The sequence below is a fragment of the Antechinus flavipes genome, chromosome 3 (assembly GCF_016432865.1).
Source record: "Antechinus flavipes isolate AdamAnt ecotype Samford, QLD, Australia chromosome 3, AdamAnt_v2, whole genome shotgun sequence".
Classification (NCBI taxonomy): domain Eukaryota; kingdom Metazoa; phylum Chordata; class Mammalia; order Dasyuromorphia; family Dasyuridae; genus Antechinus; species Antechinus flavipes.
Window position 1 is genome coordinate 1,051,747 of NC_067400.1, and position 26,201 is coordinate 1,077,947.

The following is a 26,201-nucleotide window of genomic DNA, read 5'->3' on the forward strand; positions in this document are numbered from 1 at the left end:
TCTCCAGCAGATACAGCTCTGGTTCTTGGGGGCGGGAGGACGGAGTCCTCCCTCAGCCACGGCTGTCCTCTCCCAGACCAGGCAGAATGGGCAGATCCCAGATCCCAGATCAGGCAGGACGGACAGATCCAGATTCCAGATCTCACATCCCAGATCAGGCAGGACAAACAGATCCCAGACCAGGCAGGATGGGCAGATCTCAGATTCCAGACCAGGCAGGATGGGCAGATCCCAGATCCCACATCCCGGATCAAGCAGGGTGAGCAGATCCCAGATCCCAAATCAGAAGGATGGCCATATTCAATCTATTCAGTGGGGGCAGCCCCAGATAGGATCAAGAAGCTGAGGAAATGGATCCCAAGGCGAGCAGGCCCTCAGTTTTGGGGGGGGGGGGATGCTGCTCCCATCTCTGCCAAAAGAGCGGCTGCTAACTAAAGGGTCTGTCCTCCTTCATGAAGGGGGAGACCCCCGGAGGGAGACCCAGACTTGCCTCCGCGCTTCAGGAAAGGGGACGGAGTTCACGGGAGGAAAGTCCGGCCCCCCACCAGTCCTGGGAAAGCAGATTTCCAAGAGCCCCTAAGGGAGAGGCCGGAGACCCGATGAACTAAAGGGAGGCGGGAGGGAACTAGAAGGGGGGCCTAAAGAGGACGAGGTGGCCGCAAGGGGCTCCCCAGCCGAGGTTTTCAAAGCTTTGTCCAGAACATGGAGGCAGGAAGAGGGAGGGAAAAGTTGAGGGCGGCCGGGCAGGCGAGGCAGGATTCCGGGACCGCTCCCTGGGGCAGAGAGGCGATCCAGGGGCGAGAAGGGGGAGCTGCTCTGCCTGCGGCCTCTGCCCCGAGGAACGGCCCGTTTGGGGACCAGGGAGGAGGCTCCCTGGGCGCTGGGAGTCGCCAGGCTCCGAGGCCCCGAATCCCGCAAGGGCCAGGGTGGCGCCGACGTCGGGTCCCCGATGGCCAGAAGGGAAACGGAGAGGGCCGAGGCCGGGGGGCTGCGCTGAGGGTGAGGGCTCCAGCCCCGGGCGGGGTCTGCCCAACTTCAGCCGGCCCGGCCGTTTTTGAGAAAAAAGTTGTGAACGGTTGGGGGCTGGATCTGTCAAACACTCCGGGGTCCCAGCCCCTCACACATCCCCCCACTGGGCCAGCCTCCCCCGGCCTCAGGGAACGGGGCAAATCACAGCTTACAGAAGTCGGGGTACAGCTGTCCCGGACAGAGCCGTGGGGGGAGGGGGCGGGCCGAGCCACGCCCTCCCGGGACAGTCAGCGGGGGGCCAGAGGAGGGGCCTTGGCGGCCTGGGGCAGGGGCCTGGATTGTCCACCCAGGGCTCCCAACCACAGGGGCGCAGGGGCTTCCACGCCGGCGGCTGTCTGGCTCAGCAGCTTGGACCAGAACAGCCCCCACCTGTCCCGGGGCCAGGATGTCTGAGCCGGCCCCCTGAGGGGCCTCCAGAGCCCGAGGGTCGGGTCCCAGAGCCCGGCAGGCCGCGGGTCCCTCCCTCCGGCTCTCCCTCCCCGCGTGGCCGGCTGAGACCCCCGAGGTGCCCTTAAGCACCCAAGGAGGCCCTGGAGTCAAGGAAAGTGGAGACCTTGCCCCGAAGCCCCTGACAAAAGCCCCCCACACGGCCAGTGTCGCCCCCCCCCACCCCTCAAACACATGTCCCAGGGGGACTTTTCAGCGATGACAAATGGACAAACGTTCTCAAAAACAAGGATTTTATTTCAAACAAACGTTACCAAGGACTTCTGGTCCCTGAGGTCCCTCCAAAGGGAGGCTGAGCAGGGGGTCTCTCCCGCCCTCCCCCTCCGGGGGAGAGCCCTCGAGGTGCCGGTGCTCCATGCTGGCCCACCCCGCCCCTCCCCCAGAGCCGGCCCCCAGGCTCCCCCGCTGCCCCGGCCCTGTCGCCGCCTCAGACCCTCCCGGCTCCAGCCTCTCCTGGGGGCCCCGGCGGGCTCGGCTCCCGGACCTGCCCCCGAGGCGGACACCGGATCCCCGGAGGAGGACCGCCTCGTCCCGGCCGGCCCCTCCCGCCCCCCCAATAAGGCGAGCCAGAGCGCGACTACAGAGGACGCAGGCTTCATTTCAAGGGGAACAGACCCGAGGGCGGCTGTGGGAGGGAGGTCCCGGCCCCGGCCTTCATTTGGTGGGCGCCAAGAACTCAGAGGTGAACATGGCCTCGGCATAATCCTCGCACAACTCCTGGAGTTCGGCCGCCACGTCCTCCAGGGCTTCTTCCACCAGCTCTTCTGCCAGGCTGCGGGGGACACAGGGGGGCGCCGGGCTGAGTGTGCCCTGACCCCCCAGGACCCCCTCAGGACCCCCTCATGACCCCCCGGGATCTGTCTCATGATCCCCCTGGGACCCCTCTCAGGACCCCCTCATGATCCCCCCGGGACCCCCTCAGGACCCCCCGGGACCCCCTTTCAAGACCCCCTGGGACCCCTCTCATGATCCCCCCGGGACCCCTCTCAGGACCCCCTCATGATCCCCCGGAACCCCCCGGGACCCCCTCATGATCCCCCCCAGCCCCCACCCCCCAAGGCCCCCCCCAGAGACCCGGCACTCACCTCTCCACTATGATCCATGGGTTGAAACTGCCGATGGACTCGTGGGAGATGGTCCGCAGGTACTGCTGGTAGCCGTCCTGGTAGTCGCCCAGGCTGCGGAGCGCCTCCCGGGGCACCGACAGGAGGAGGCTGCCCTCGGGCTGCTGAGGGGCCGCGGGGGCCACGGGCGGGAGGGGGGTCCTCTTCTCTCCTCCTTCCTCCATGTCCGTGCTGTCGTCAAAGCACCTGGGGGCGCCCACCAGAGAGCAGCTGCAGCCCGCGCCCGAGCCCCCCGCCCCCGGCTCCCCCCGGGCCCCCCGCTCACTTCTCATCCAGAGGTTCCGCGAGCAGGATGCTGACTTGGGGCTCCCTGGGCGCCGCTCCCTTGCTGAGCTGGATGGGCTGAGGAGGCCTCGGCCTTTCATTTACCGCGCGGCCCTTGCGGTCTGCGGGAGGACCCGGGGAGGGGGCGCTGAGCCGCTGGCGCCCCCTCCCCTCAGCCGCCCGGGGGCCTCCCCCGCCCCCCTCCCTGCAGCCTGGGCACAGGCCCCCCCCTCCACACCCAACCCCAGCCCCGTCTTTGTGGGCAGAGATGGCGTCATTCCCAGCAGAGCGCCTGGCACACAGTAGGCGCCTAATAAACGCTTGCTCGCTTTCATTTTCAGCCCACGCTGGCTGGGATGACCCCCCGGAAACACTGGCAGCCTGCAGGGGGGGCAGCTGCCCAGATCCCGGCCCCCCGCCCGCTCTCCCCTATCACAGAAGGATTGCTGGGCCCAGGACGGCGGGCAGCCTCTGAGGCCCACTCAGAACCTCGGGCTCCTCCTTCCTCCTGCTCCTCTTGGAGCTCTTCTCATGACCCCCCCACCCCACCCCTGGGGCCCCCTGAGGGCTGGTCCTTGACCCCCGGGCAGCAAAGGGCCGGCCGCGGAGCCGCTCCTCGGGCCCTGGCCTGCGCAGAGCTTCCCTGGTCCCGACTCCCTAACGAGCACAAGCCCCCCTCGTTCCCGGAGGCAGCGTAGCCTAGCAACCACAGCCCAAAGCCCACGTGCGCCCGGGAAGGGAAGTGGAGGAGGGGCGCTCACCGCTTCTGCCCCCTGTGGTCCCAAAATCGAGATCAGCGTAGACCATCTGAGTGAATCTCTGCCGGACGGCCTCCTGGTATTGCTGGGGGCGAGCAGACAGCCGGCGTTAGGGAGGCGGGGCCGGAGCCGGACAGAGGGACAGGCAGGCAGGGGTCACACAGACAGATGGACAGATGGACAAGCAGTGGTCACAGAGACAGATGGACAGGCGGTCACACAGACAGACAGACAGGCAGCAGGCACACAGACAGACAGACAGGCAGCAGGCACACAGACAGACAGACAAGACAGACAGCCGGTCACACAGACAGATGGACAGGCAGCGGTCACACAGACAGATGGACAGACAGTCACACAGACAGACGGACAGATGGACAGGCAGGCAGGCAGCGGTCACACAGACAGACAGCGGTCACACGGACAGGCAGCGGGCACACAGACAGGCAGCGGGCACACAGACAGACAGACAGGCAGCGGTCACACAAACAGACAGACGGACAGATGGACAGGCAGGCAGGAGGGGGTCACACAGACAGACAGGCAGCAGTCACAGAGACAGATGGACAGACGGTCACACAGACAGACAAGACAGACAGCGGTCATACAGACAGACAGACAGGCAGCAGGCACACAGGCAGACAGGCAACGGTCACACAGACAGACAGACAGCTGGTCACACAGACAGATGGACAGACGGTCACACAGACAGACAGCGGTCACACGGACAGGCAGCGGGCACACAGACAGATGGACAGACGGTCACACAGACAGACAGCGGTCACACGGACAGGCAGCGGGCACACAGACAGACAGACAGGCAGCGGTCACACAAACAGACAGACAGGCAACGGTCACACAGACAGACAGACAGACAGGCAGCGGTCACACAGACAGACAGACAGCCGGTCACACAGACAGACAGGCAACGGTCACACAGACAGACAGGCAGCCGGTCACACAGACAGACAGACAGCCGGTCACACAGACAGACAGGCAGCGGTCACACAGACAGACAGGCAGACAGCGGTCACACAGACAGACAGACAGGCAACGGTCACACAGACAGACAGACAGACAGGCAGCGGTCACACAGACAGACAGACAGCCGGTCACACAGACAGACAGGCAGCGGTCACACAGACAGACAGGCAGCCGGTCACACAGACAGATGGACAGACGGTCACACAGACAGACAGACAGACAGCGGTCACACAGACAGACAGGCAGCGGTCACACAGACAGACAGGCAGACAGCGGTCACACAGACAGACAGACAGGCAACGGTCACACAGACAGGCAGGCAGACAGCGGTCACACAGACAGACAGGCAGCGGTCACACAGACAGACAGGCAGCGGTCACACAGACAGACAGACAGCCGGTCACATAGACAGATGGACAGACGGTCACACAGACAGACAGGCAGACAGCGGTCACACAGACAGATGGACGGGCAAGCAGACAAGTGGTCAGCTGGTAACCCAGGCAGACAGACGGGCAGGCAGATGGATGAACAGGAAGCCGGTCACACAGACAGACAGCCAGTCCCACAGACGGACAAACAGATGGACAGCCAGTCCCACAGACGGACAAACAGACGGACAGCCAGTCCCACAGACGGACAAACAGACAGACAGCCAGTCCCACAGACGGACAAACAGACGGACAGCCAGGCACACAGACGGACAAACAGACGGACAGCCAGGCACACAGACAGACAAACGGCTCCAACAATTGAACCCCAGCACGCTCTTGGCTCTGACCAGAACATCCCCTGTTCCCTCCTGGCCAGACCAGCATGTTTCTGTGGCAGGCAGGGTTTCCCAGGCATGACCTCACTGACCCTCACAATGACCCTGTGATGTGGCCACTCCCTGCAGGGCCCTGAAGGCCACCCTGGCTCCCCAGGCCCAGCCCCCCCCCCACCAGCCAGGACCCGTCCCTGCACCTCTATCTCCTCCATGCGCTGCATCATGAGCCTCAGGTCAGGGCCGTCGTCCTCCCAGAGGGCCGCGTGCTCGGGGCCGGGGGCTGGGGGCGCCTGGGAGAGAGAGGCTCGGGGTGGAAGCTCCTGCTCTGGCTGGCCGAGGCCGGGGGTCCCACCGCTGCGCCCCCCAGGCTTCCGCGGGAGCCTCCAGAGCAGGGGCCGGCCGGGCTCCCCCCGGGGACGCCGCCCTCCTGGGGCCCAGCTCCGGGCGGAGCCCACCTAAGGCGCCAGCGGCCGAACAGCTGTGACCCCCTCGTGGGGGGCCGCGGGAGACCCGGAGAAGGAAGAGGGGGCAGGGACAACCAGGAAAAGAGAAGGCGGCTCCTGAGCATCCTGGGGGCCGAGCTCAGAGTGGAGGGACAGACAGATACGGAGGAGGGAGTGCTGGAGGTAAGAGGAGAAACGCAGGGGAGTCGGGCTATGGGGCGGGAGAGAGGGGAGAGGGGGAGATGGAGGGGGGAAGGGAGGGGTGAGGGAGGTGGGGAGGGAGGGGAAGGGGGAGAAGGGAGGGGGAGATGGAGGGGGGGAGGGGGAGATGGAGGGGGAGATGGAGGGGGGAGGGGGAGAAGGGAGGGGGAGATGGAGGGGGAGAGGGAGATGGAGGGGGGAGGGGGAGAAGGGAGGAGGAGATGGAGCGAGAAAGGGAAGGGGAGATGGAGGGGGGAGGGAGGGGGAGATGGAGGGGGGAAGGGAAGGGGAGATGGAGGGGGGAAGGGAGGGGATGGAGGGGGGAGGGAGGGGGAGATGGAGGGGGGAGGGAGGGGGAGATGGAGGGGGGAGGGGATGGAGGGGGGAGGGAGGGGGAGATGGAGGCGGGGAAGGGAGGGGGAGATGGAGGGGGGAGGGGGAGATGGAGGGGGGAGGGGGAGATGGAGGGGGAGATGGAGGGGGGAGGGGGAGAAGGGAGGGGGAGATGGAGGGGGGAGGGAGGGAAGAAGGAGGGGGAGATGGAGGGGGGAGGGGGAGAAGGGAGGGGGAGATGGAGGGGGAAAGGGAAGGGGAGATGGAGGGGGGAGGGAGGGGGAAATGGAGGGGGGAAGGGAGGGGGAGATGGAGGGGGAAAGGGAAGGGGAGATGGAGGGGGGAGGGGGAGATGGAGGGGGGAAGGGAGGAGGAGAGGGAGGGGGGGAGGGGGGGAGGGGGAGATGGAGGGGGGAGGGGGAGATGGAGGGGGGAGGGGGAGATGGAGGGGGGAAGGGAGGGGGAGATGGAGGGGGGGGGGGGGAGGGGGGGAGGGGGGGGGGAGGGAGGGGGGGAGGGGGGGGGGAGGGGGGAGGGGGGAGGGGGAGATGGAGGGGGGAGGGAGGGGGAGATGGAGGGGGGAGGGGGAGATGGAGGGGGGATGGAGGGGGGGAGGGGGAGATGGAGGGGGGAAGGGAGGAGGAGAGGGAGGGGGAGAGGGGGACCGGGCCCCTCTCCTCTTCTCTGACAGACCCTCGGGCAGATTCCTCCTCAGGGAGCCAGGGACAAGGGAAGAGCTCCGGACGGGGCCGTATCGGCCCTAGCAGCCCCTGCACACAGGACTCACCTTCTCCAGAACCGGGGCTTTGGGTTCAGACGGATGCTCCCCCAAACGCGCGTCGGTGCCCCAAGACTCAGCTTCCTACAGGAGAGACGAGGTAGTGAGTGCCCGAGGGGGGCAGCCAGAGGGCGCCCTGGGGACAAATGGCCTCGGGTCCGTCCTCACAACTGCCCTGCCAGGAGGCGCCCGGATGGCTCAGGGTCAGCGGCGGTCACGGCGGCTGTGGGGGGGGTCCCGCCGCCGAAGGACCCCCGCTGAGAAACGATGCTTTTGGTGCCCGAGACCCTTCCTAAAATAGGGGGCGGCAGAGAGAATCAGGTCTCTCTCCTCCGGCCCGGCCTCCAAAGCCCTGCCCCCGCTGCCCCCTCCCTGCTCCCCGGGGACCCTGGCCCGCTGCCCACTAGCTCCCAGCTCAGCGTCCTCTCGGTGGCCCTCTGACCACCGACCTCCCCAGCTCCCGCCGTCTTTTACGGGAAGCCTTCTGCGGCTCCCCCGGTTCCTCACGTGCTCTTTATCCCGGGCCCGGGGGCTCTGCGTCTCCCCCAGCTCATGGTGTAAGACAGGGGCCCTCAGCACTTGTACAGGGCCTGGCATACAGTAAGCACTTAATAAATGCCGACTCAGCTAGCCCCAGCTAGCTCTTAGGGCTCTGGACCCAAGGCCTCAGACTCCAGGGCGCGCAGCTCGGACCCCCCCTCCCTCCGCGCCTCGGTGTCCTGTCCGTAATCCAGAGCAGAGCCTTGGGCCGGATCCGTGTCAGGTCATCTCCCACCGGGGATCAGACCCGAGGGGACGGCGTGCTCGGGGCCCCCGGGGGCCCACTGCCAGGGGCAGAGGCAGGAAACAAGGGGTCGGCCAGAGGAGGGTCCCAAGGGAAGAGCTCCCGCTACTCCCTCCGGGAGTTGCCCACAAGGGCCCGGTCGGGCCCACAAAAGCGTGTCCAAAGCGGGGATCCCCAAGGCGTAGTGAGGCCGATTCAAGGAAGAAGAGAGACCCCCACCTCTCCCAATCCCCACCGGGGTCTCCACTGAGGCCAGCGGAGACCTTACCTTCACCTGGTCCAGAAGAGGCTTTAGACGCTCCAGGACCACCTGCTCCACCTTGTCCGCCAACTGGGAGGGAGACGCGCTGACGGCGACAAAACGGCCGAGGTTTGTATCCCCTTAGCACAAGGTCTGCATACAGCAGGTGCTCAAACAAAGCCCTGGCAGAGCTACCCTCAACCCAATGCACGCTGTCCATCAAATCTTTCAAAAAGACTTTAAAGTTCTCAAGACTCAAGCATTTATATGGCGCCTACTACATGCCCAGGCACTTGGGAGGCTCTACAATTATCAGCCTTTTGATGCTTGTGATGGCTCCGAGAAAAGGGGGCTCCTCTGGCCCCCATTTTACAGATGAGAATATCCAGGTGGGCAGGTGAGGTCAGTCAGGTGCTGTCTGTGAGGCTGGGCTCCCGGCTCGGCACCCGGAGTCCCAGCCTCTTCCCCAAGAGCCGTGTGGGCGCAGGCCGGGACCCCCGCCCATGGGGCTTTCCCAGGCAGAAGTCTGCGGCAGGAACCCACCAAGTGCACGCGGGACAGACTGCGGCACCGTGGTTACATGTCATAATAACAACAGGCAATGTGCACGCTTGCACACCTGGGCTCCGGGCCTAGAAAGAAATCTGGGTGTGTGTGACCAAGTGTGAACGTGCTAGAAATGAGTGTGAGCAAGCGTGAGTGTGTCAGAACAAGTGTGAACAAGTGTGTTAGAAACTAGTGTATGTGAGAAATGTGTTAGAAACAAGTGTGAGTGAGCATGAGTGTGTCAGAACAAGTGTGAGCAAGTGTGTTAGAAACTAGTGTGAGTGAGCGTGTTAGAAATGAGTGTGTGTGAGAAATGTGTGTTAGAAGCAAGTGTGAGTGAGCGTGAGTGTCAGAACAAGTGTGAGCAAGTGTGTTAGAAACTAGTGTGAGTGAGCGTGTTAGAAATGTTTGTTAGAAATGAGTGTGTCTGAGAAATGTGTGTTAGAAGCAAGTGTGAGTGAGCGTGAGTGTGTCAGAACAAGTGTGAGCAAGTGTGTTAGAAACTAGTGTGAGTGAGCGTGTTAGAAATGAGTGTGTGTGAGAAATGTGTGTTAGAAACAAGTGTGAGTGAGCGTGAGTGCGTCAGAACAAGTGTGAGCAAGTGCGTTAGAAACTAGTGTGAGTGAGCGTGTTAGAAATGTTTGTTAGAAATGAGTGTGTGTGAGAAATGTGTGTTAGAAACAAATGTGAGTGAGCGTGTGTCAGAACAAGTGTGAGCAAGTGTGTTAGAAACTAGTGTGAGTGAGCGTGTTAGAAATGAGTGTGTGTGAGAAATGTGTGTTAGAAACAAGTGTGAGTGAGCATGAGTGTGTCAGAACAAGTGTGAGCAAGTGTGTTAGAAACTAGTGAGTGAACGTGTTAGAAATGAGTGTGTGTGAGAAATGTGTTAGAAACAAGTGTGAGTGAGCATGAGTGTGTCAGAACAAGTGTGAGCAAGTGTGTTAGAAACTAGTGAGTAAACGTGTTAGAAATGAGTGTGTGTGAGAAATGTGTTAGAAACAAGTGTGAGTGAGCATGAGTGTGTCAGAACAAGTGTGAGCAAGTGTGTTAGAAACTAGTGAGTGAACGTGTTAGAAATGAGTGTGTGTGAGAAATGTGTTAGAAACAAGTGTGAGTGAGCATGAGTGTGTCAGAACAAGTGTGAGCAAGTGTGTTAGAAACTAGTGAGTAAACGTGTTAGAAATGAGTGTGTATGAGAAATGTGTATTAGAAACAAGTGTGTGAGCATGAGTGTATCAGAACAAGTGTGAGCAAGTGTGTTAGAAACTAGTAAGTGAGCGTGTTAGAAATGTTTGTGTTAGAAATGAGTGTGTATGAGAAATGTGTGTTAGAAACAAGTGTGTGAACGTGAGTGTGTCAGAACAAGTGTGAGCAAGTGTGTTAGAAACTAGTGTGAGTGAGCGTGTTAGAAACTAGTGTGAGTGAGCGTGTTAGAAATGAGTGTGTGAGAAATGTGTTAGAAAAAAGTGTGAGCGTGAGTGTGTCAGAACAAGTGTGAGCAAGTGTGTTAGAAACTAGTGTGAACGAGCGTGTTAGAAATGAGTGTGAGAAATGTGTGTTAGAAACAAGCATGAGTGAGCGTGAGTCAGAACAAGTGTGAACGAGCATGTTAGAAACTAGTGTGAACGAGCGTGTTAGAAATGAGTGTGAGGGTTAGGACAAGTGTGAGTGAGCATGTGCTCGTTAGGAACAAATGTGAGTAGGAATGCGTGTGCATCTGTCCGGAGCCTACGTGTGCGCACATATGCATCAGCAAACATCTCTGAGTGTGTACAAGGGGCGTCTTCCCCCCATCCTCCCCGGGGTTCTTTTCCCCTTCCCCCACCCCCTTTCCTTTCCTTTCCCCCGCCCTTTCCCATCCCCTTTCTCCACCTCTTTTCCTTGTCCCCGCCCCTTCCCCAGCCCTTTTTCCTTCTCTCTACCTTTTCCCCGCCCCTTCTCCACCCCTTTTCCCCGTCCCCGCCCCTTCCCCACCCCTTTTTCCTTCTCCCTACCTTTTCCCCGCCCCTTCCCCACCCCTTTTCCCCGTCCCCGCCCCTTCCCCACCCCTTTTCCTGTCCCCGCCCCTTCCCCACCCCTTTTTTCTCCTCTCTACCTTTTCCACGCCCCCTTTCCCCTTCTCCCCGCCCCTTCTCCCCGGCTCGGCTCCGGCTCGCGCTCACCTCAGCCTCCGGACCGCCGCCAGCTCTCGGTCCCTCAGCTCGTCCAGCTCCTTCATCCTCCGGGCGCTCTCGGCGTCCAGCCAGGCGAGCCTGGGAGGAAACGACCGTGTCCGTGGGCCCCGGCCCGACCGCCCCCCTGCCCCGCTTCGCTCTCAGAGCGCCCGCCTCACTCGGGCCCTCGGGGCTCGAGTCCCTTTGGGTTTTGGCCCGTGATTTTTGCGGGGAAACTGAGGCCCGGGGACTGCCCAGCTCCGGGGGGGGGGGGGGGGCCGGGAGCGCCCCCGTTCACCTCGTCTGCAGCGAAGGCGCCAGGGGCATCGCAAGGCAGCTCCTTCGCTTTCCCCTCCCTACCCTGGTCTTGGGGCAGCGCCGGGCCAGCTCCCTACACAGAAGAACAGCGTGGGAGCGGGGGGAGGGGCGGCCGGGCGGGGGCCGAGCGCGGGGGCTGCCGCTGCCAACCTGAGGGCCTCGCGCTCGCTGGGCTCCGGGCGCGCTCCGTCCTCCCGGGCCGGCTCCTGCTGAAGGGGCGCTTCTCTTCTGGCCTCGTCCGGCCCGGCGCTCACCTTGGCCCAGGCAACGCTGTGAGGCGGACAGACGCCTTCCTTACACTCCCTGGCCCGAGAAGCTGGGCCCGGGAGGGGGGCGAGGGGCCGCTGCCACAGAGAGCCCCCCACAGGACATGCACAAGCAGTAAAAGGGGGCTGCCCGCTGCAGAGCCCCCCAAAGGAGCTGCATGGGCAGTGAGGGGGCCATCCATCCCAGAGAGCCCCCCACAGGACATGCTGCGAGGCAGTAAAAGGGGGCCGTCCATCCCAGAGAGCCCCCCAAAGGAGCTGCATGGGCAGTGAGGGGGCCGTCCATCCCAGAGAGCCCCCCACAGGACATGCTGCGAGGCAGTAAAAGGGGGCCGTCCATCCCAGAGAGCCCCCCACAGGACATGCACAAGCAGTAAAAGGGGGCTGTCCATCCCAGAGAACCCCCACAGGACATGCTGCAAGGCAGTAAAAGGGGGCTGCCTGCTGCAGAGAGCCCCCCAAAGGAGCTGCATGGGCAGTGAGGGGGCCGTCCATCCCAGAGAGCCCCCCACAGGACATGCTGCGAGGCAGTAAAAGGGGGCCATCCATCCCAGAGAGCCCCCCACAGGACATGCTGCGAGGCAGTAAAAGGGGGCCGTCCATCCCAGAGAGACCCCCAAAGGAGCTGCATGGGCAGTGAGGGGGCCGTCCATCCCAGAGAGCCCCCCACAGGACATGCTGCGAGGCAGTAAAAGGGGGCTGCCCGCCGCAGAGAGAACCCCAAAGGAGCTGCATGGGCAGTGAGGGGGGCCGCCCGCTGCAGAGCATCCTGAAGGACCACCAGGTGGATGTGCCCCAAAGATGCCACAGCATAACCACTGGCACCGACCACATGGTGCCCCCAGGACAGAGGGCTGCCTTCCAAGCCCTGGGGATCATGGGAGGGGCGGGGGGCTCTCCAGTCCAGAGACCCCGGGGGGGCTCCAAGCACACACCATTTGGGGGAGGCCGGTGGGGAAGTGGGGTTTGGAGGGATCCATGGCACGCGGCGGTCCTTGACGGGGGGGTGACTCTTCTTTAATCTGAAGGAGACGGTGGTCCTCTGGAACCTGCAGTCCTTGCCCTGGGCCTGGCGGGGTCTCGGCCTGTCCGCTTTGTGGAACCCCTGCAGGGAAGTCTGGCGCGTCACCGCTGCCCCCGTCCTCCCCAGGCCTGAGGCTCCTCCCCAGGGTCCGCAGGGGCGTGTGCGTGAGCATGGGGGGAGTGTGCACACACGCACGTCACACGCAGACATTTGCACACTCACCCCACCCCCCCAAGTAGCCTCCACCGGCACCAGAGTTCAGAACAGAACCTCCAAAGGCCTCCACCGGGGGCGGCAAGACCAGCTGCATCCAAGCGGCCCCAGAGCCCCCCCCTTACTCAGTCCCCCCCCAGGCCATGTCCTGTGTTCGGTGCTGACGCGCAGCCATCAGGAAAGTGAGCCCAGAGAAGTGGGGCCCGGCCTGGGCGGGGGCACCGGCAGCCAGGGCAGCATCGCTCAGAGCAGTCTGGGGGAGAGGGCGAGGGGCCCGGGGGGGCACTGGAGGGGTCCTCCGGGCAGCAGGAGCTCAAGGCTGTCTGCAGGGAGACCAGGGATGCCAGAAAAGCTGGAAGAGATGGAGACAGACAGAGAGCAGGAGAGGGAGGGAAGGAGGGAGGAGGGGGAGGAAGGGGGAGAGGGAGGGGGGGACAGAGCGGGGAGGAGGGAGGAGGGGGAGGGAAGGAGGGAGCATGAAGAAAGCAGAGATGCCCGGGGATCCTGGCACCTGGGCAGGCAGCAGGGAGGGGGGCGAGGGGGCCTTGGGCCCAACAGCCCGGACACAAGGAAGAGGAGGGCGAGTGTGGGAGCGATCGGGGGCAGCCCTTCCCTGGTGCGGCCCCTGGCGATCGCCCCGTCGCCGCAGGCTCCTGTGTGGGATCTTCACCCGGGACGGCTCTGCTGACCCGGGTGGGCCCCAAGACTGCAGCTCGGGGGCGGCTGGCTCTAGACTCTCCGGACCCCCGGACCCCCGGCCAGCTTGTCCTAGGTGCCCAACGGGGAACTCGCCCCCCCCCCACTGGGAGCGGCGCCCACGGCTTTTCTCCTTGCCCTTGACCTCTGCCCCAGAGGACACGCGTCACCCCGGCCCCTCGGGCCCCCCGCTCAGCCCCGAGGGAGCTTTTCTAGGACAAAGACCGGGCCGCTCTCCACAAAGCAGGGAACCCCCCGGGAAACGGGAGAGGGAGCAGGGGCCCCACACAACGGCCGCCGCGGCTGGTTCCAGGGGGACGGTTCACGGTCGGCCGAGGAACAAAGAGAAAGGAGGCGAAAACGAGCCCTCGATTGGACAAACAAACCCAACAAAACCGACCCGACAAGGAACGGGGAAGTCGGAGCGGCCGCGAGCCCTGAGGCAGCCAAGAGAGCCCTCGTCTCAGGCCCCGCACTTCGGGGGGCCGGGCAGGGAGCCCCGGGGGGGCAGGGAGCCCGGAGGGGGGCGGGCAGGGAGCCCGGAGGGGGGTGGGCAGGGAGCCCCGGGGGGCGGGCAGGGAGCCCCGGGGGAGGCAGGGAGCCCCGGGGGGGGGTGGGCAGGGAGCCCCGGGGGGGCAGGGAGCCCCGGGGGGGGGCCGAGCCAGTCTCCAGCAGCGATGGCCCAGCATAGCCCCACCCAAACTGGAGGACAGAGAAGCAGAGGGCTTCGGCCCATCTGCTCTCAGTCTGGGGGGCTTCTCGGCCCAACCCCCACGAGCCCATCTGATCCTGCCTCTCAGGGCCAGGGGAGGGGGACTGGCCCTGCAAGGTGACTATGCAGTGACTCCTTTTCCTTTTGGGGTTGGGGAGGAGGGAGAGGGGAGAAAGAGAAAAGCCTCGGCCTCCCTGGCTCTCCCGGAGGTCCGGCCGGCCCGAGAACCACGGCCCCCACCCCTGAGGGGCCTCAGCCCGTCGGCCCCCAGCCTCGAGCCCCACGTGGGCGAGGGCGGTCTTGGGGGGCCCTGGGAGCAGCGCGTACCTGCGGGGGTTTCCCGGCCGGCTCGAGGCCTCGCCTTCGCAGGGACGCGGGAGCGGTCAGCGGCCGCTTTTTCACAGCCTTTGCTTTGGTCGGGGCCGGCCCTCCGCGGAAAGCGGCGCTCTGGTCCCAGGAGGGGAGCTCCTCTCGGGGCTGGGCCCCTGGCCCCTCCGACGCCGGGCGCAGCGGATTCGCCGCCAGAAACGGGGCCTCATCTGCGCAGAAGGGACGAGGACAGGGAGGGAGCAGGCGGTGGAGGCCAGAGAGGCGCCCCAGCCGCGGGGGGCCGCCTTCCTCCCCCAGGGTGCCAGGGCCCACACAGGGGCCCCTCCTTCCAGCCAAGCTTCCTGAGCCACCAACCTCCCGGAGACGCCCGAGCCCGCTCCTCCCTATCTGGGTTTGGGGCTCAGCCCCTTCTTCTCCTGATTCTGGCCCAGTTCTCCTGCCCAACGTGGCCCCAGTGTCCATCCTGAGGAGATCCTGCCCTCTCACCGCTCCGGTGAGCCCCTCCCACACTGGAGAGCCCACCTATGGTACCCTGACCACCGGTCACTCAGCTCGGGGGGAGACCCTGACCACCGGTCACTCAGCTCGGGGGGAAACCCTGACCACCGGTCACTCAGCTCGGGGGGAGACCCTGACCACTGGTCACTCATCTCGGGGGAGACCCTGACCACCGGTCACTCAGCTCAGGGGGGACCACCGCCCTCGCCGCCTCCAGCCTCTTCCCGCCTGCCTATCGCTCACGGCCCCTCCCTGGGAGCTCTGGGGCGTCGGTGGCCCAGCACTCACCTCCCAGGAGCCTCCTCACCACCGGCCGCCTGCCGGGCTGGGGCAGCTTCTCCTTTGCCACGGAGGGCTTCCTTTCCCTCACGGGCGACGCGCTGAACGACCTCTCCAAAGCCGCCGGGAAAGCCGGCGGGGACTGGCTTCGGGCTCCTGGGAAGCTCTTCTTCAGCTTTCCCAGGGACCGTTTCCTTTCCAGGAGGGACTCGAGCTCCTGCCAAGAAACATGAAATTCATCTTCCAGACCCTCGGGCCGCCCTCCAGGGGCCCAGAAATGGCGGCTCCTACGCGGGCCCCGGCAAGGGGGGTCCTCGGCCCACGCGGGACTGCTGCCCTCTGCGGGGAGGGTCCCGGCACTCCCGCTCCCAGCGCAGGCCCTTCCCCGCCGGACGCGGCCGTTTCCGAAGTCGAGAACGGGTCTCGGGACCCCAGCCCCCGCAGCGAGCATGTGATAGGAATTATCTGCAGCCAACAGGAGCCCGGCTCCCAGGAGGCGCCTTTAAAAACCAAATGACTTTGCCCCGAAGGACAGCTCCTCGGTGGGGGGTCCCCGAGACCCCAACGGGCCCGGGCCCTCGCGAGGGAGGTCCCCCCCACAGAGAACAAGCCGCGTGGGGCCCCACGTGACCCACGGCCTTCCGAGGCTGACACCGACCACTGCTGTCGGGGGGAGCCGGGCCGAGAACCACCCTCCGCACGGGCGGCGACCCGGCTTCCCCTCGCAGGCTCGGAATTGGCTCGTTGGGGGGGAGCATGGACAGCGAAGGGGAAAGGGGGGCCGAGGGCTTGGGGCCTTCTGTGCCCCCGGGCTCTGCCTCGCCCGACGGCCCGCAGACACCGCAGGTCACCAAGAAGGCTTCGTTAGGGAGAGACGCGGGAAGAAGCAAAGGGGGGCAGAGCGGGCGGGAGGAGAGCCCACGCGCCCCTTCGCCCCAGGGTGGGCACACGCAAGGCGCCGTTGCCCGCAGCAGCAGGCCAGCCGGGCGGGAGCGTTTCTGGACCACGACCGCGGCCGGGCTGCCCCCACGGAGCCTCTGCTCCCTCCGAGGGGCCTCGGGCGACCTCGAGCCGCGCTCTGGGACCCGCCGCCGTACCTCGATCTGCTGCAGGAGGTCCACGACCACGTCCGGGACCGCGGGGTCGGCGTCCAGTCTGGCGGAGCAGAGGGAGAGCTGCCGGATCAGGCCGCCCAGCTCCCTGTAGCGCTCGGACACCGCCTGCTCCCTCGAGTCCGCGAACTGACTGACAAACATCTGCAGCGCCCGGATGGCTCCCCGCTGCGCGGCTCCCAGGCGGGACATCGCCCTGGACTGGAGGAAGCGGGACATGGGGGCTGAGGCGGCTTCCCCCGGGGCCCCGATGGCCGACCCTCCCCCGGGGCCCCTACGGCCGAGCGCTTACCTTCCTGGTGTGCCTGATTCTGTGTGGACTCAACTTGTCCAGCTCCTCCTGGATCTCCTTTACCTGCGTGTTAGGGAATAAAAGAGTGACTGGGCAGAACGGGGGGCCCGGGGTCAGCGGTGACGGACAGGCCTGAGTGAGAGTGAGAGCGCGAGCAGGGCCTCCCACCGCAGGAGGGCAGGACTCGCACCCAGCCCAGCGGGGCTGCCCTTCGGTTCCCTCCCGTCCGGCAGCCCCGGAGCTCCACGTGCTCACACCCACATCCCCGGGGGGGGCCCACAAGCATCAGGTCCCCCCAGATGCCCCCGCCCACCACAGGCTCCCTGGGAGACTGAGGTTTGAGCCCATCTTGCCCTTGGTTTGCATCATGTGACGCTGGAGCCTTTGGCTGGGGGGGCCTCCCCAGGGCAGGTGCTGGGCCTCTCGCCCGCCCCGCTGGGAGCGTCACTGCTGGCCAGGCCTGGGCCACGGGCTGGATCCGTCCCAGCGTCGGAAACCTCTACAAGGAAGCTTCCTACAAGGGAGCTCGGGCCCCTCCCCCGCAGGCCCCCTCCCCATTGCCTCTGCCACAGCCCCTCCCTCCCAGAAGGCAGGGCCCTCCCTCGGGCTGCGGCGGCCTCGTGCTCTCCACCCCAGGGGGCCGGGCCAGTTCCTGCGGGGGGTCCCCTCCAGCTCTCAGCTGCCTCCACCACCGAGCTTCTGCGGGGCCCAGCTCTCGGCGGGAGGTGGCCGGGCTTGGGGGATGGGAAGGGACACAAAGGACCCCAAGTGCTCCAGAAGCCAGGAGCCAAGCCAGTGATCACTTGCAAAAACCCAGCTCTCTGGGGAACAAAGCGGGGTCCGGCCAACTCCCTGGGAGGCTTCTGTCGCTAACCGGAGCCTCGGCGACGGGTGCCCCCAGGGCCCCCCATCCTGGATCCGAGGGCCCGAGCAGCCCATGAAGAAACTGGCCAGGGCCCTTTCCGAGGGGAGGCTGCACGCCTGCGAGAGCAGAAGCCCGGAGGACACGGGCCTGCTGGGGCGACTCCTGCTCCGGGCACCGCGGCCCTCTGGGCTCCGGCCAAGGGACTCGCTGCAGCCTCTCCGAGCGCCCCGGCCTGCAGACCCACCCACGGAACCTCCTCTCGCGCGAGCCCAGGACGCAGAGCCGTCGGGGAGGGAGACCCCCCGGGCCCCACCTGCTGCTGCAGCGCGTAGAGCGTGCGCCCGGTGCGCACGGCCTGCTCCTGCCTCCGCACGCGGCTTCGCTCGGCCTCCTCCGGATCCAGGCCCTGCTCCGGTCTGTCTGAAAGGAGACGTTCCCCGGCAGAATGAGAGGCGGCTGCCCAGGGCTCCAGAACCTCTGGCCGGACCCCAGATTGTGAGGCCGTCCCGCCAGGGTTCCGTCCCAGTGCTGGCAGGAGGCGGCCGCGGGCCGGCTGCTCCCGGGACATCCCCACCTCCGCCCAGGGTCGAGCGCGGGCCTCTCCCCTGGTCACGGGCCTGCCAACCTCCGGGAGGGGTATCCCAGCCAGAAGAGCCGGGGGGAGGGGGCTCCGGGGCACATCCATCATCAAGAACCCCTCGGGGGGCCCTGACCACTTTGGGATCGCTCACTTTGACTCCCCCCCTTATCCAAGGGCGCGGGGATGATTTCCCAAGGGGGAGAAAAGCCGGGAGGGGGGAAGCCCCTCCCTCACCGTTGGCGCCCAGGCCGTCGATCCTCTGCAGGCAAGCGCTCAGCTCCCTCTGCAGCCGCCGGAGCTCCAGCAGGCTCTGTGACGGCGCCGCCTGCGGCTGCCCGCGGGGCTGAGGGCCCGGGTCCCGCGTTGGGGGGGAGTGGGACCGAGGGCCCCGCGAGAGGTAGACTTTGGCCCTGGGGCCGGCTGTCTCCAGCCGGGAGGAGCGCTGCTTGGCCGGGAGGCCCCGAGACTTCTTGGTCAGCTCACTCCTGCCCGGGCTGGACTTGGGGGGCCCCCGGGGCTGCCCGTGGGGGACACGGCCCAGAACCTCTTGCAGCTGTTTCTTCTTGACGTCTCTTTTTGCCAAGTGGATGGCCAGGTTGAGCTTTTCTTCAGACACGACGGAAAAGGGGACCCAAGGCTGGCGGCCGGGCCCCTCCGGGAGCCCCGGGGTGCTGGCTCTGCCGGGGGCCCTCAGCTTCTCTATGACGATGGGCCGGGGCCCCGAGTAGCGGATGGCCAGGTTGGCGGGCAGCGAAGGCACATCCTTGTTGAACTGCAGCTGGGGGAAGGGAGAGAGAACAGGGTCATGGGGGGAAGGGGTGCACGTGTGCGACTGCTCTGGGAACTGCACTCTCCGTGCACGCACCTCTGCATCTGCGTGCTCGCATCTGCCCTGGAAGGGCACACCTGCCCCTGTGTACACACGTGTCCCGTGGGTGAGCGTGTGCACGTGTGGCTCGCTCGTGTTTATCCCGGAAGGGCACACGTGTCCATGTGTACACACGTGTCCCATATCCCCACATGTACACACATGTCCCGTATCCCCGCGTGTACCCACGTGTCTCGTATCCCCATATGTACACATGTCCCGTATCCCCATGTGTACACACGTGTCCCGTATCCCCATATGTACACACATGTGTCCCGTATCCCCATGTGTACACACGTGTGTCCCGTATCCCCATATGTACACACATGTGTCCCGTATCCCCATGTGTACACACGTGTGTCCCGTATCCCCATATGTACACACGTGTCCCGTATCCCCACATGTACACGTGTGTCCCGTATCCCCGCGTGAGCGTGTGCACGGGTGGTGCGCTCGTGTTTATCCTGGAAGGGCACATGTGTCTGTGTGTACACACGTGTCCCATATCCCCACATGTACACACATGTCCCGTATCCCCGCGTGTACCCACGTGTCTCGTATCCCCATATGTACACATGTCCCGTATCCCCACATGTACATGTGTGTCCCATATCCCCACGTGTACACGTGTCCCATATCCCCATATGTACACGTGTCCCGTATCCCCATATGTACACACGTGTCCCGTATCCCCGTGTGTGAGCATGTACACGTGTGGCTCACTCGTGTTTATCCTGGAAGGGCACACGTGTCCATGTGTACACATGTGTCCCGTATCACCATATATACACGTGTCCCGTATCCCCACATGTACACATGTGTCCCGTATCACCATATATACACGTGTCCCGTATCCCCACATGTACACATGTGTCCCGTATCACCATATATACACGTGTCCCGTATCCCCACATGTACACATGTGTCCCGTATCCCCATATGTACACGTGTGTCCCGTATCCCCACATGTACACATGTGTCCCGTATCCCCACATGTACACGTGTGTCCCGTATCCCCGCGTGTACACACGTGTCCCGTATCCCCGCGTGAGCGTGTGCACATGTGGCTCGCTCGTGTTTATCCCGGAAGGGCACGCCTGCCTGTGCACACGCACGTGTCCCGTATCCCCGTGTACGTATCTGTGCTCACGGGCACTGCGTGTCTGCGCTTGGGCTGGAAGGGCCCGTGTGTGCATGTGCCTTGTATGGCTGTGTGATGCACGCGTATGAATTGCAGGTGTGCCCCCATGTATGCGTGGGCACATGCGTGTGGTTTGTGGTGCGCGCCCGCAGGCGTGTTTGCATGACGTGCCCCTTGTGCATTGCAGCGTGCGTCCCCACAGTTTGCATCGTGCCCTGTCACACGTGAGCGCCTGCATGTGTCGGCACCGGGCACGCCCACTCGCCTGTGTGCACCCGCGTGCCCGGATGGCCGCGCTTGCACGGATGCCCTCTGCGGCCCGCGCCGTGTGCACACAGGTTCCGCTGCGTGCAGCTGCAGTGACTGAAGGGCACTCTGTGGGGGAGGGGACGGTGGGCCGGGCCCGCCTGACCTGGCTCCTCCCCCGGGGGGACGCGGAGAGGGGGGTCCTCTCCCAGGGTCCCCGGAGGCTGGCCCAGGCGGGCACACAGTCGGGGCTTCCTACACGCTTAGGGGCTGGGGGTGGGAGGAGGCGTGGCCAGAGACCCCCCCCCGCCCCCGGGACCCCACGGGGTCTCCACAAGGCTCCTTGGAGCCTCCCAGTTTCTCCCGGGTGGCACACGGGGAGGCAGTACCTGGGTGGGCAGGTTGCTGGGACCCATGTCGGCCCTGAGGGGCCCGAGCTGGACAAAAGCGTGGAGGCGGGAGGTCGGCTTCCTCCAGGCAGGTTTCCCGGTCCGCTGCCTCCCGCCTCCGGCTTCCCCGCCCGGTCCTCGGCCCACACTTCCGGCCGCGCAGCTCGTTACCAGGACGACGGCGCAGGCGCCGCCGGAAAGCCGTTCCGAGAAGGCCGGAGACGGCGGACGGGAGCCGAGAAGGGCCAGACCTTTGGCCGGAGGACTGCACTGACTGCGCATGAGCAGCGACTGCGCATGAGCAGCGACTGCGCCAAAGATTTCCGGCTTCTAGGGCGGTGCTGGGCGGAGAGAGGGGCCCCGGAAGTGGCTGTTGCCCCGCCCCCCACGTGGATGCCCCGCCCCGGCCAGAGATCATCCAGGTGCGGCCAGGGGAGCCAGACTTGGAGCCCGGGATGGAGCCCGCTTCGCAGCCCGCTTCGGAGCCTGGCATGGAACCCGCCTCGGAGCCCGCCGCAAAGCCCGCCTCGAAGGCCGCCTCGGAGCCCGCCTGGAGCCACTTCGAGGAGGTGCGCGTATCGGGATTCGGCGACTTCAGCGGGGCAGTGGAACAGCGCCGGGGCAAGACCATCTTCGTCTACTTCACGGGCGACAAGGACGCCGAGGGCCGCAGCTGGTGCCCGGACTGCGAGGAGGGTGAGCCGGGGGAAACTGAGGCACGGGGGGCAGCGGGCGGGCGAGCGGGCCGGCGCTTCCGGGCGGGCCAGTGACCTCTCCCTCCCTCCGTCCCCGCGCAGCCGAGCCTGTGGTCCTGGAGGGCCGCAAACACATCCCCGAGAACGCCGTGTTCATCTACTGCCAAGTTGGGGACCGGCCCTAGTAAGTGCTTTCCAGAGATCGGGAGGGTGGGGGGCATGGGGAAAGGGGGACCAGGGGTTCCCCGGAGGTCGGAGGGGCGGGAGGCTGAAGGGGAATCAGATGCTCCCTGGAGGCTGGGAGGGGACCGCCAGGGAAGGTGGACGGAGCAGATGTTCCCTGGAGGCTGGGCTGGGGACGGATAGCCAGAAAGGGGGAGGGGGCCGATGCTCGCTAGAGGGGAAGAGGGGGAGCTGAGGGCGAGGACCGCCGGGGAAGTGGGGGTTGGTCCAAAGCTTGCTGAGGGGGAGGGCACCGAGGAAGAGGTGGGTGGGGGAGAAATCAGGGCCCTAGCGCCTACGGGCTGCGCTCTTTGTCCAATAGCTGGAAAGATCTCAACAATGACTTCAGGAAGAAGCTGAAGTTAACCGCAGTGCCGACCCTGCTCAAGTATGGGACGGTGAGTCAGGTGCCCCTCTGCTGCCCTCTCCCTCCCAGCTCTTCCTCTTCCCCCGGGCCTGGGTGGGGGAAGGGCGGGGCCTTTGGAGAAGTGCCCTGGGGAGCCCAGTCTCTGATTGACCGGCTCCCGCCAGTTTCGGGAGGGGGAGGCTTGGCTGACTCCGGCTTCTCTCTCAGCCCCAGAAGCTGGTGGAGTCGGAGTGTCTGAATGCCAGTCTGGTGGAGATGTTGTTCTCCGAAGATTAGAGAAGCCGGCGGCAGCCCGGATGTCTGGATTATAAAGGAACCTCGTGATCGATTGTGTGATAGTCACAGTAGCGAAAATAATGTTTAGAGAGCTAATGAATGTTCTGCAAATCACCCTTTATAAATGGTGGAAGGGCTTCCTTCTAATAGACGGTTCTCTTTATTCCTGCCACAGTGGGAACCAGAGACCCCCTTCTCCGCTCTCCCCCCAGCCTGAGGAGAAGCGGGGCAAGAGACATCTTCCACTAGTGCTGTAGGGGCTGGGGGTCCTTGGACCTCTCCCCTGGTGGGCCGAAGGCCCACCCAGATCATACAGACTCCGGCACCCATTGAGCTTTTCTGCCAAAGAACTTTACTGGAAATTATAATAAAGAAGCCGCCAGGTGGTTTGGACAAAGTCATTGAGTGGCCAGTGTGGGCCAGGAGCTCCCCTCACTTTCCAGCAGAGGAGGCGCTGCTGCTGTTCTGCTGTGGCTGCTGCTGCTGCTGCTCTGCCAGGGCTTGCTGCAGCCGCATCCGCTTTCGAGAGTAGTGCTGCCAGTGCAGGATCTGCTGTTCGTCGATGAACTTGGCACACTGGGCATTCACCAGCTCCTTCCGGAAGTGCTCATACTGCAGCAGTTCTAGCATGTGCAGGCACTGGGGGTACCTGGAGAGGGGTGACAGCCCAGCACTTGGGTCTTTGGCCACAAGAGAGCTGAACCCACTGCACCCCCCCCTATCCTTCCCTCATCTCTCTGGGGGGGGGGGGGGCTTGTTTCTCTCCCCTAATTTTTACTTCCCCCTGGGGGACAGTTAAATGCTTGCTGGGTCCCCTTTACATGCCATTTCAGGACAGTGACTAGAAACCATTTTCCTCAAACCATTCAAAGTGGATATGCTAGGGGGTGACAAACTGTTCCCTGGGAGCAGGAGAGGAGAGGGGTGGGAAGGCCCCTGGGAGGAGCTGGGAGCCAAGGTTTATTCCATGGGGCTGAGAAGGGAGAATGTTCCGAGTATGGGAAGCAGCTTGGATAAGGGAAGAGAAAGAAAGGACCAGCCAAGACCTGCTGGGGGCCAAGAGTTAAGTATCACAATTGATGCTTCATGGCAGAGATGGGAGCTGGGGGAGAGGGGCTGTTCTTATCCCCCTCAGATAGACAGCTGAAGAAATGGGACGCCTGGTGAAGTGTCTGGCTTGGGGGGAGGGGGAGCAGCTAGGAAATGGCCACATTTGAACTCGGCCTTGCTGCCTCCTGAGTTAGGGTAACGTAGGAGGGCCCCTCGGTCAGCCTTCCACCTGGGCTTGGGGGCCAGCTTGGTCAGCTGGGCTCCTTCTGAGGCAGAATCAGCCTCTGGATTGGGGAGAGGACTTACTTCAGGTACTTGGCGTAGTCTGGCTCTTTCCAGTAGAGCAGGTACTTCAGATAATTGACGAAGGCCTTGTCCTTAAAGTACCCTCTTTGGGCAAGGACTGGAAGGCAAGCAAAGGAGGCGTTCTCAGAGGCTCCCCCAGAGCTGGGAGAAACCCTCCGAGGGGCTGGGGGTTTGTCCAGCTGGGCCTCCCCACTCAGTCTTTAAAGGTAAAAGGGACGATAGGACGGACACAGGAGGGGAGGGAGAGAGGAATGAGCACAAGTCAAAGGGAGAGGCAAGCTCCAGGAGGGGAAAGAAAAGTGAGCACAACAGGTCAAAGGGAGGCAAGCTGGACACGGGGGGGAGGGGGAGAGAAGTGAGCACAACAGGTCAAAGGGAGGCAAGACGGCCACAGGAGTGGAAGGAGAGAGAAGTGAACACGAATAGGTCAAAGAGAGGCACACAGGACTCATGGACTGCGGCAGCCGCTCGGATAGCTCCGAAGTTGGGCTCAGAGGAAGGGCGTCCTGGGTGTCCGGCACTTAGGTGAAGATACAAAGGGGCATTTCCGCAGAGCTGGCACCCTAGTGCTAAGAAAGGCGGCCCCGAGAACACCAGCCGCTCCACCATGGTTGCAAAGTCTCTAAAACATTCTCGGGCAGCAGACTCAGTTTCCCCCTTCCTGCTAGGTCAGGTAACCTTTGTTCTTGACTCGGCAAAGACCAGCCCCAGTGTAAGAGACGGCTCGGCGCCTCTCGCCCACAGCCCCGCCCCGCAGTGCGTGGGGTCCTGGGAGACTCACAGTTCAGGTAGTTGGGGTTAGCCAGGCACTGCACGAACTCGAGCTCCAGCTGGAAGCGCAGCCGGTTCCCGGCGTCGTCTGCGGAAGACAGGCGAGTTCAGCCCGCGCGACCGCCCAGCCCAGCCTCGGTCTCCCTGCCGCGAAATGGGCCACCGGGAACTCCCACCCTCCCTCACTCCCCCTCAGCCTCGAACCGGCCAGGAGCGTGCACTCACCCGAGGTATCCATGACGACGGCGGCGGTCTGGAGCGAGCCCCTGCTCCGCCCAGCTCCCGCCGCAGCGCCGGGACTCCGCGGGCCCTAAGACCCTGCCGCCGCGTCCCGCCCCACGCGCCTACGTGCCGCGGCGCCTTGTGGGAGAGGGAGAGGAGCGGCAGGGAAGGGCCAGCTGACGGCATTTCAGGGAGAGGAGCACAGCGACCCCTGGCGGGGCGCAGGATATTTGCCGAGGCGTAGAGCAGGGACCGCCCCACCCACGGGAAAACTGCAGCCCCCCTGCCCGGCCTCGAGCGGTGGGTGGGGTGCCTTCTAAATACTCTCCGCTGAGCACCCGGAGGTACTAGGATGTTGGCCGAAAGCTGAAATTGACTAAATTAGCGGGGGAGATTGGCTATTTTGTAGCTAAAGCTCCGCGGGCGAGACGCGGGGAGACGCTGAAACTGACATCGTTTGGGTCTGGAGACTTCCTTTCCACCTTAAAGTGGATACAAAGTAACTAAAGCAAAATCGGATGTGGAACCAGATACTGACATTAGGCCTGCAGAAGTCGCTGCTGGATGGATACAAAGTAATTACAGCAATGGGGGGGAGGAAGCTGCGGTATGAAGCAACCTTGAAACTAACTAGGTCTATAGCACATGTGTGGGGAGGTTGGATACAAAGTAACTACAAAACAGTTACTGGAAGGGCAGGGAACCAAACTACACTGTCACTTTACCAGCAGTAACTCCTGAGAAAAGCCTTGAAGTTCCTGATCCTGGTGCCAACCTGCAGCCCCCATCCTGCTCCCTCTTCCACTTGGACTCTGTGGATCTCTTGTGTTGCTGGGTTTTGTTTGTTTCTTCGACCTCCAACTGTTTATTGGCCATAGATTTCAACTCTTCCTGTCTCAAGCTGGACTTACTAAATGGCCTCCCCTCTGCCTTCATGTTACTGTTGGTTGGTTGTTGTCCTTCAGGAAGAGGACCAAAATCACATCACCATGTTAGAGTCACATTAGTATGTCAGGCTGGGGCTACCCCGACCATCCCAGCTGGGAATGCCCCTGGTCAGAGGCAGATTGTCCCTGTGAACATTTGAGATCGAACTTTCTAGCTTTTCTCATCTCGGGTTTCTTCTGAGCTAATTCAATTCTGCTTTGCTCCTAGAGCACGTGGGTGGTCCTGTGCCAGTGTCTCCCACGTGGTAAGATCAAATCTTAAGTTCTTAAAGAGATACCTTGGCAATGTCTTTGTATGGCTTTTCCTGGTCACCTTGTGACTACTTATCCTGTGTGAGTTCTCCATAAAACAGTTTTGGGGTTTTTTAGCAAGCATACATTTGGCATTTGAACCATGTGACCAGAGCAGCTGAGTTGCTCTCTGGGAGTTTAGTTTGAGAAAGGACTTCTGTTTCCCTGGTATCTTCAGATCCCTGCTGATCTTCAGAATCTCCCCAAGACAATTCAAATGGAAGCCATTCAGCTTCCTGCCATCGTGCTGGCGCTGTCCGGGTTTCATGGACACACAGAAATGACTTCAGCACAGGGCTCTGTAAAGCTTCGTTTTGGTAGTCGGGCTAATACCTCATCTCTCCCACTCTGTCAGAGCCTCTCGAGCACCG

The 26,201-nt window shown here is 63.7% G+C and overlaps 4 protein-coding genes across 8 annotated transcripts; 2 read left to right on the forward strand and 2 right to left on the reverse strand.

Annotated features, from left to right (window-relative positions):
- Positions 1 to 1,692: 1,692 nt before the first annotated feature.
- KIAA0753 (KIAA0753 ortholog) lies at positions 1,693 to 20,965 on the reverse strand. 4 transcript variants are annotated; one of them, XM_051991492.1, is made up of 18 exons: positions 20,684 to 20,965; positions 18,274 to 18,817; positions 17,773 to 17,879; positions 16,595 to 16,657; positions 16,288 to 16,503; positions 15,200 to 15,407; positions 14,411 to 14,622; positions 12,374 to 12,543; positions 11,323 to 11,442; positions 11,153 to 11,245; positions 10,864 to 10,953; positions 8,189 to 8,261; positions 7,140 to 7,214; positions 5,573 to 5,665; positions 3,626 to 3,707; positions 2,866 to 2,986; positions 2,562 to 2,786; positions 1,693 to 2,286 (listed from the first exon to the last, which is right to left on the reverse strand). In XM_051991492.1, the coding sequence occupies exons 1-18, from the start codon at positions 20,963 to 20,965 to the stop codon at positions 1,716 to 1,718; spliced, it is 3,345 nt and encodes a 1,114-aa protein (XP_051847452.1). In that variant the 3' UTR covers positions 1,693 to 1,715. The 4 variants fall into 4 exon arrangements, with proteins under 4 accessions (XP_051847452.1, XP_051847451.1, XP_051847453.1 ...); XM_051991491.1 differs by having other exon boundaries at positions 8,183 to 8,261; XM_051991494.1 differs by having other exon boundaries at positions 2,055 to 2,248; positions 8,183 to 8,261.
- Positions 3,703 to 5,376, forward strand: LOC127558253 (filaggrin-2-like). 2 transcript variants are annotated; one of them, XM_051991496.1, is made up of 2 exons: positions 3,703 to 4,244; positions 4,295 to 5,376. In XM_051991496.1, the coding sequence occupies exons 1-2, from the start codon at positions 3,996 to 3,998 to the stop codon at positions 5,012 to 5,014; spliced, it is 969 nt and encodes a 322-aa protein (XP_051847456.1). In that variant the 5' UTR covers positions 3,703 to 3,995; the 3' UTR covers positions 5,015 to 5,376. The 2 variants fall into 2 exon arrangements, with proteins under 2 accessions (XP_051847456.1, XP_051847455.1); XM_051991495.1 differs by having other exon boundaries at positions 3,703 to 4,340; positions 4,401 to 5,370.
- Positions 20,966 to 21,134: 169 nt separating the features above from the next.
- Positions 21,135 to 22,640, forward strand: TXNDC17 (thioredoxin domain containing 17). Its single transcript, XM_051991497.1, has 4 exons — positions 21,135 to 21,379; positions 21,481 to 21,562; positions 21,923 to 21,998; positions 22,175 to 22,640. The coding sequence occupies exons 1-4, from the start codon at positions 21,139 to 21,141 to the stop codon at positions 22,241 to 22,243; spliced, it is 468 nt and encodes a 155-aa protein (XP_051847457.1). The 5' UTR covers positions 21,135 to 21,138; the 3' UTR covers positions 22,244 to 22,640.
- Positions 22,573 to 24,726, reverse strand: MED31 (mediator complex subunit 31). The gene is made up of 4 exons (XM_051991498.1): positions 24,596 to 24,726; positions 24,381 to 24,458; positions 23,600 to 23,696; positions 22,573 to 22,892 (listed from the first exon to the last, which is right to left on the reverse strand). Exons 1-4 carry the CDS (start codon positions 24,606 to 24,608, stop codon positions 22,676 to 22,678), a joined length of 405 nt encoding a protein of 134 aa, XP_051847458.1. The 5' UTR covers positions 24,609 to 24,726; the 3' UTR covers positions 22,573 to 22,675.
- Positions 24,727 to 26,201: the final 1,475 nt, after the last annotated feature.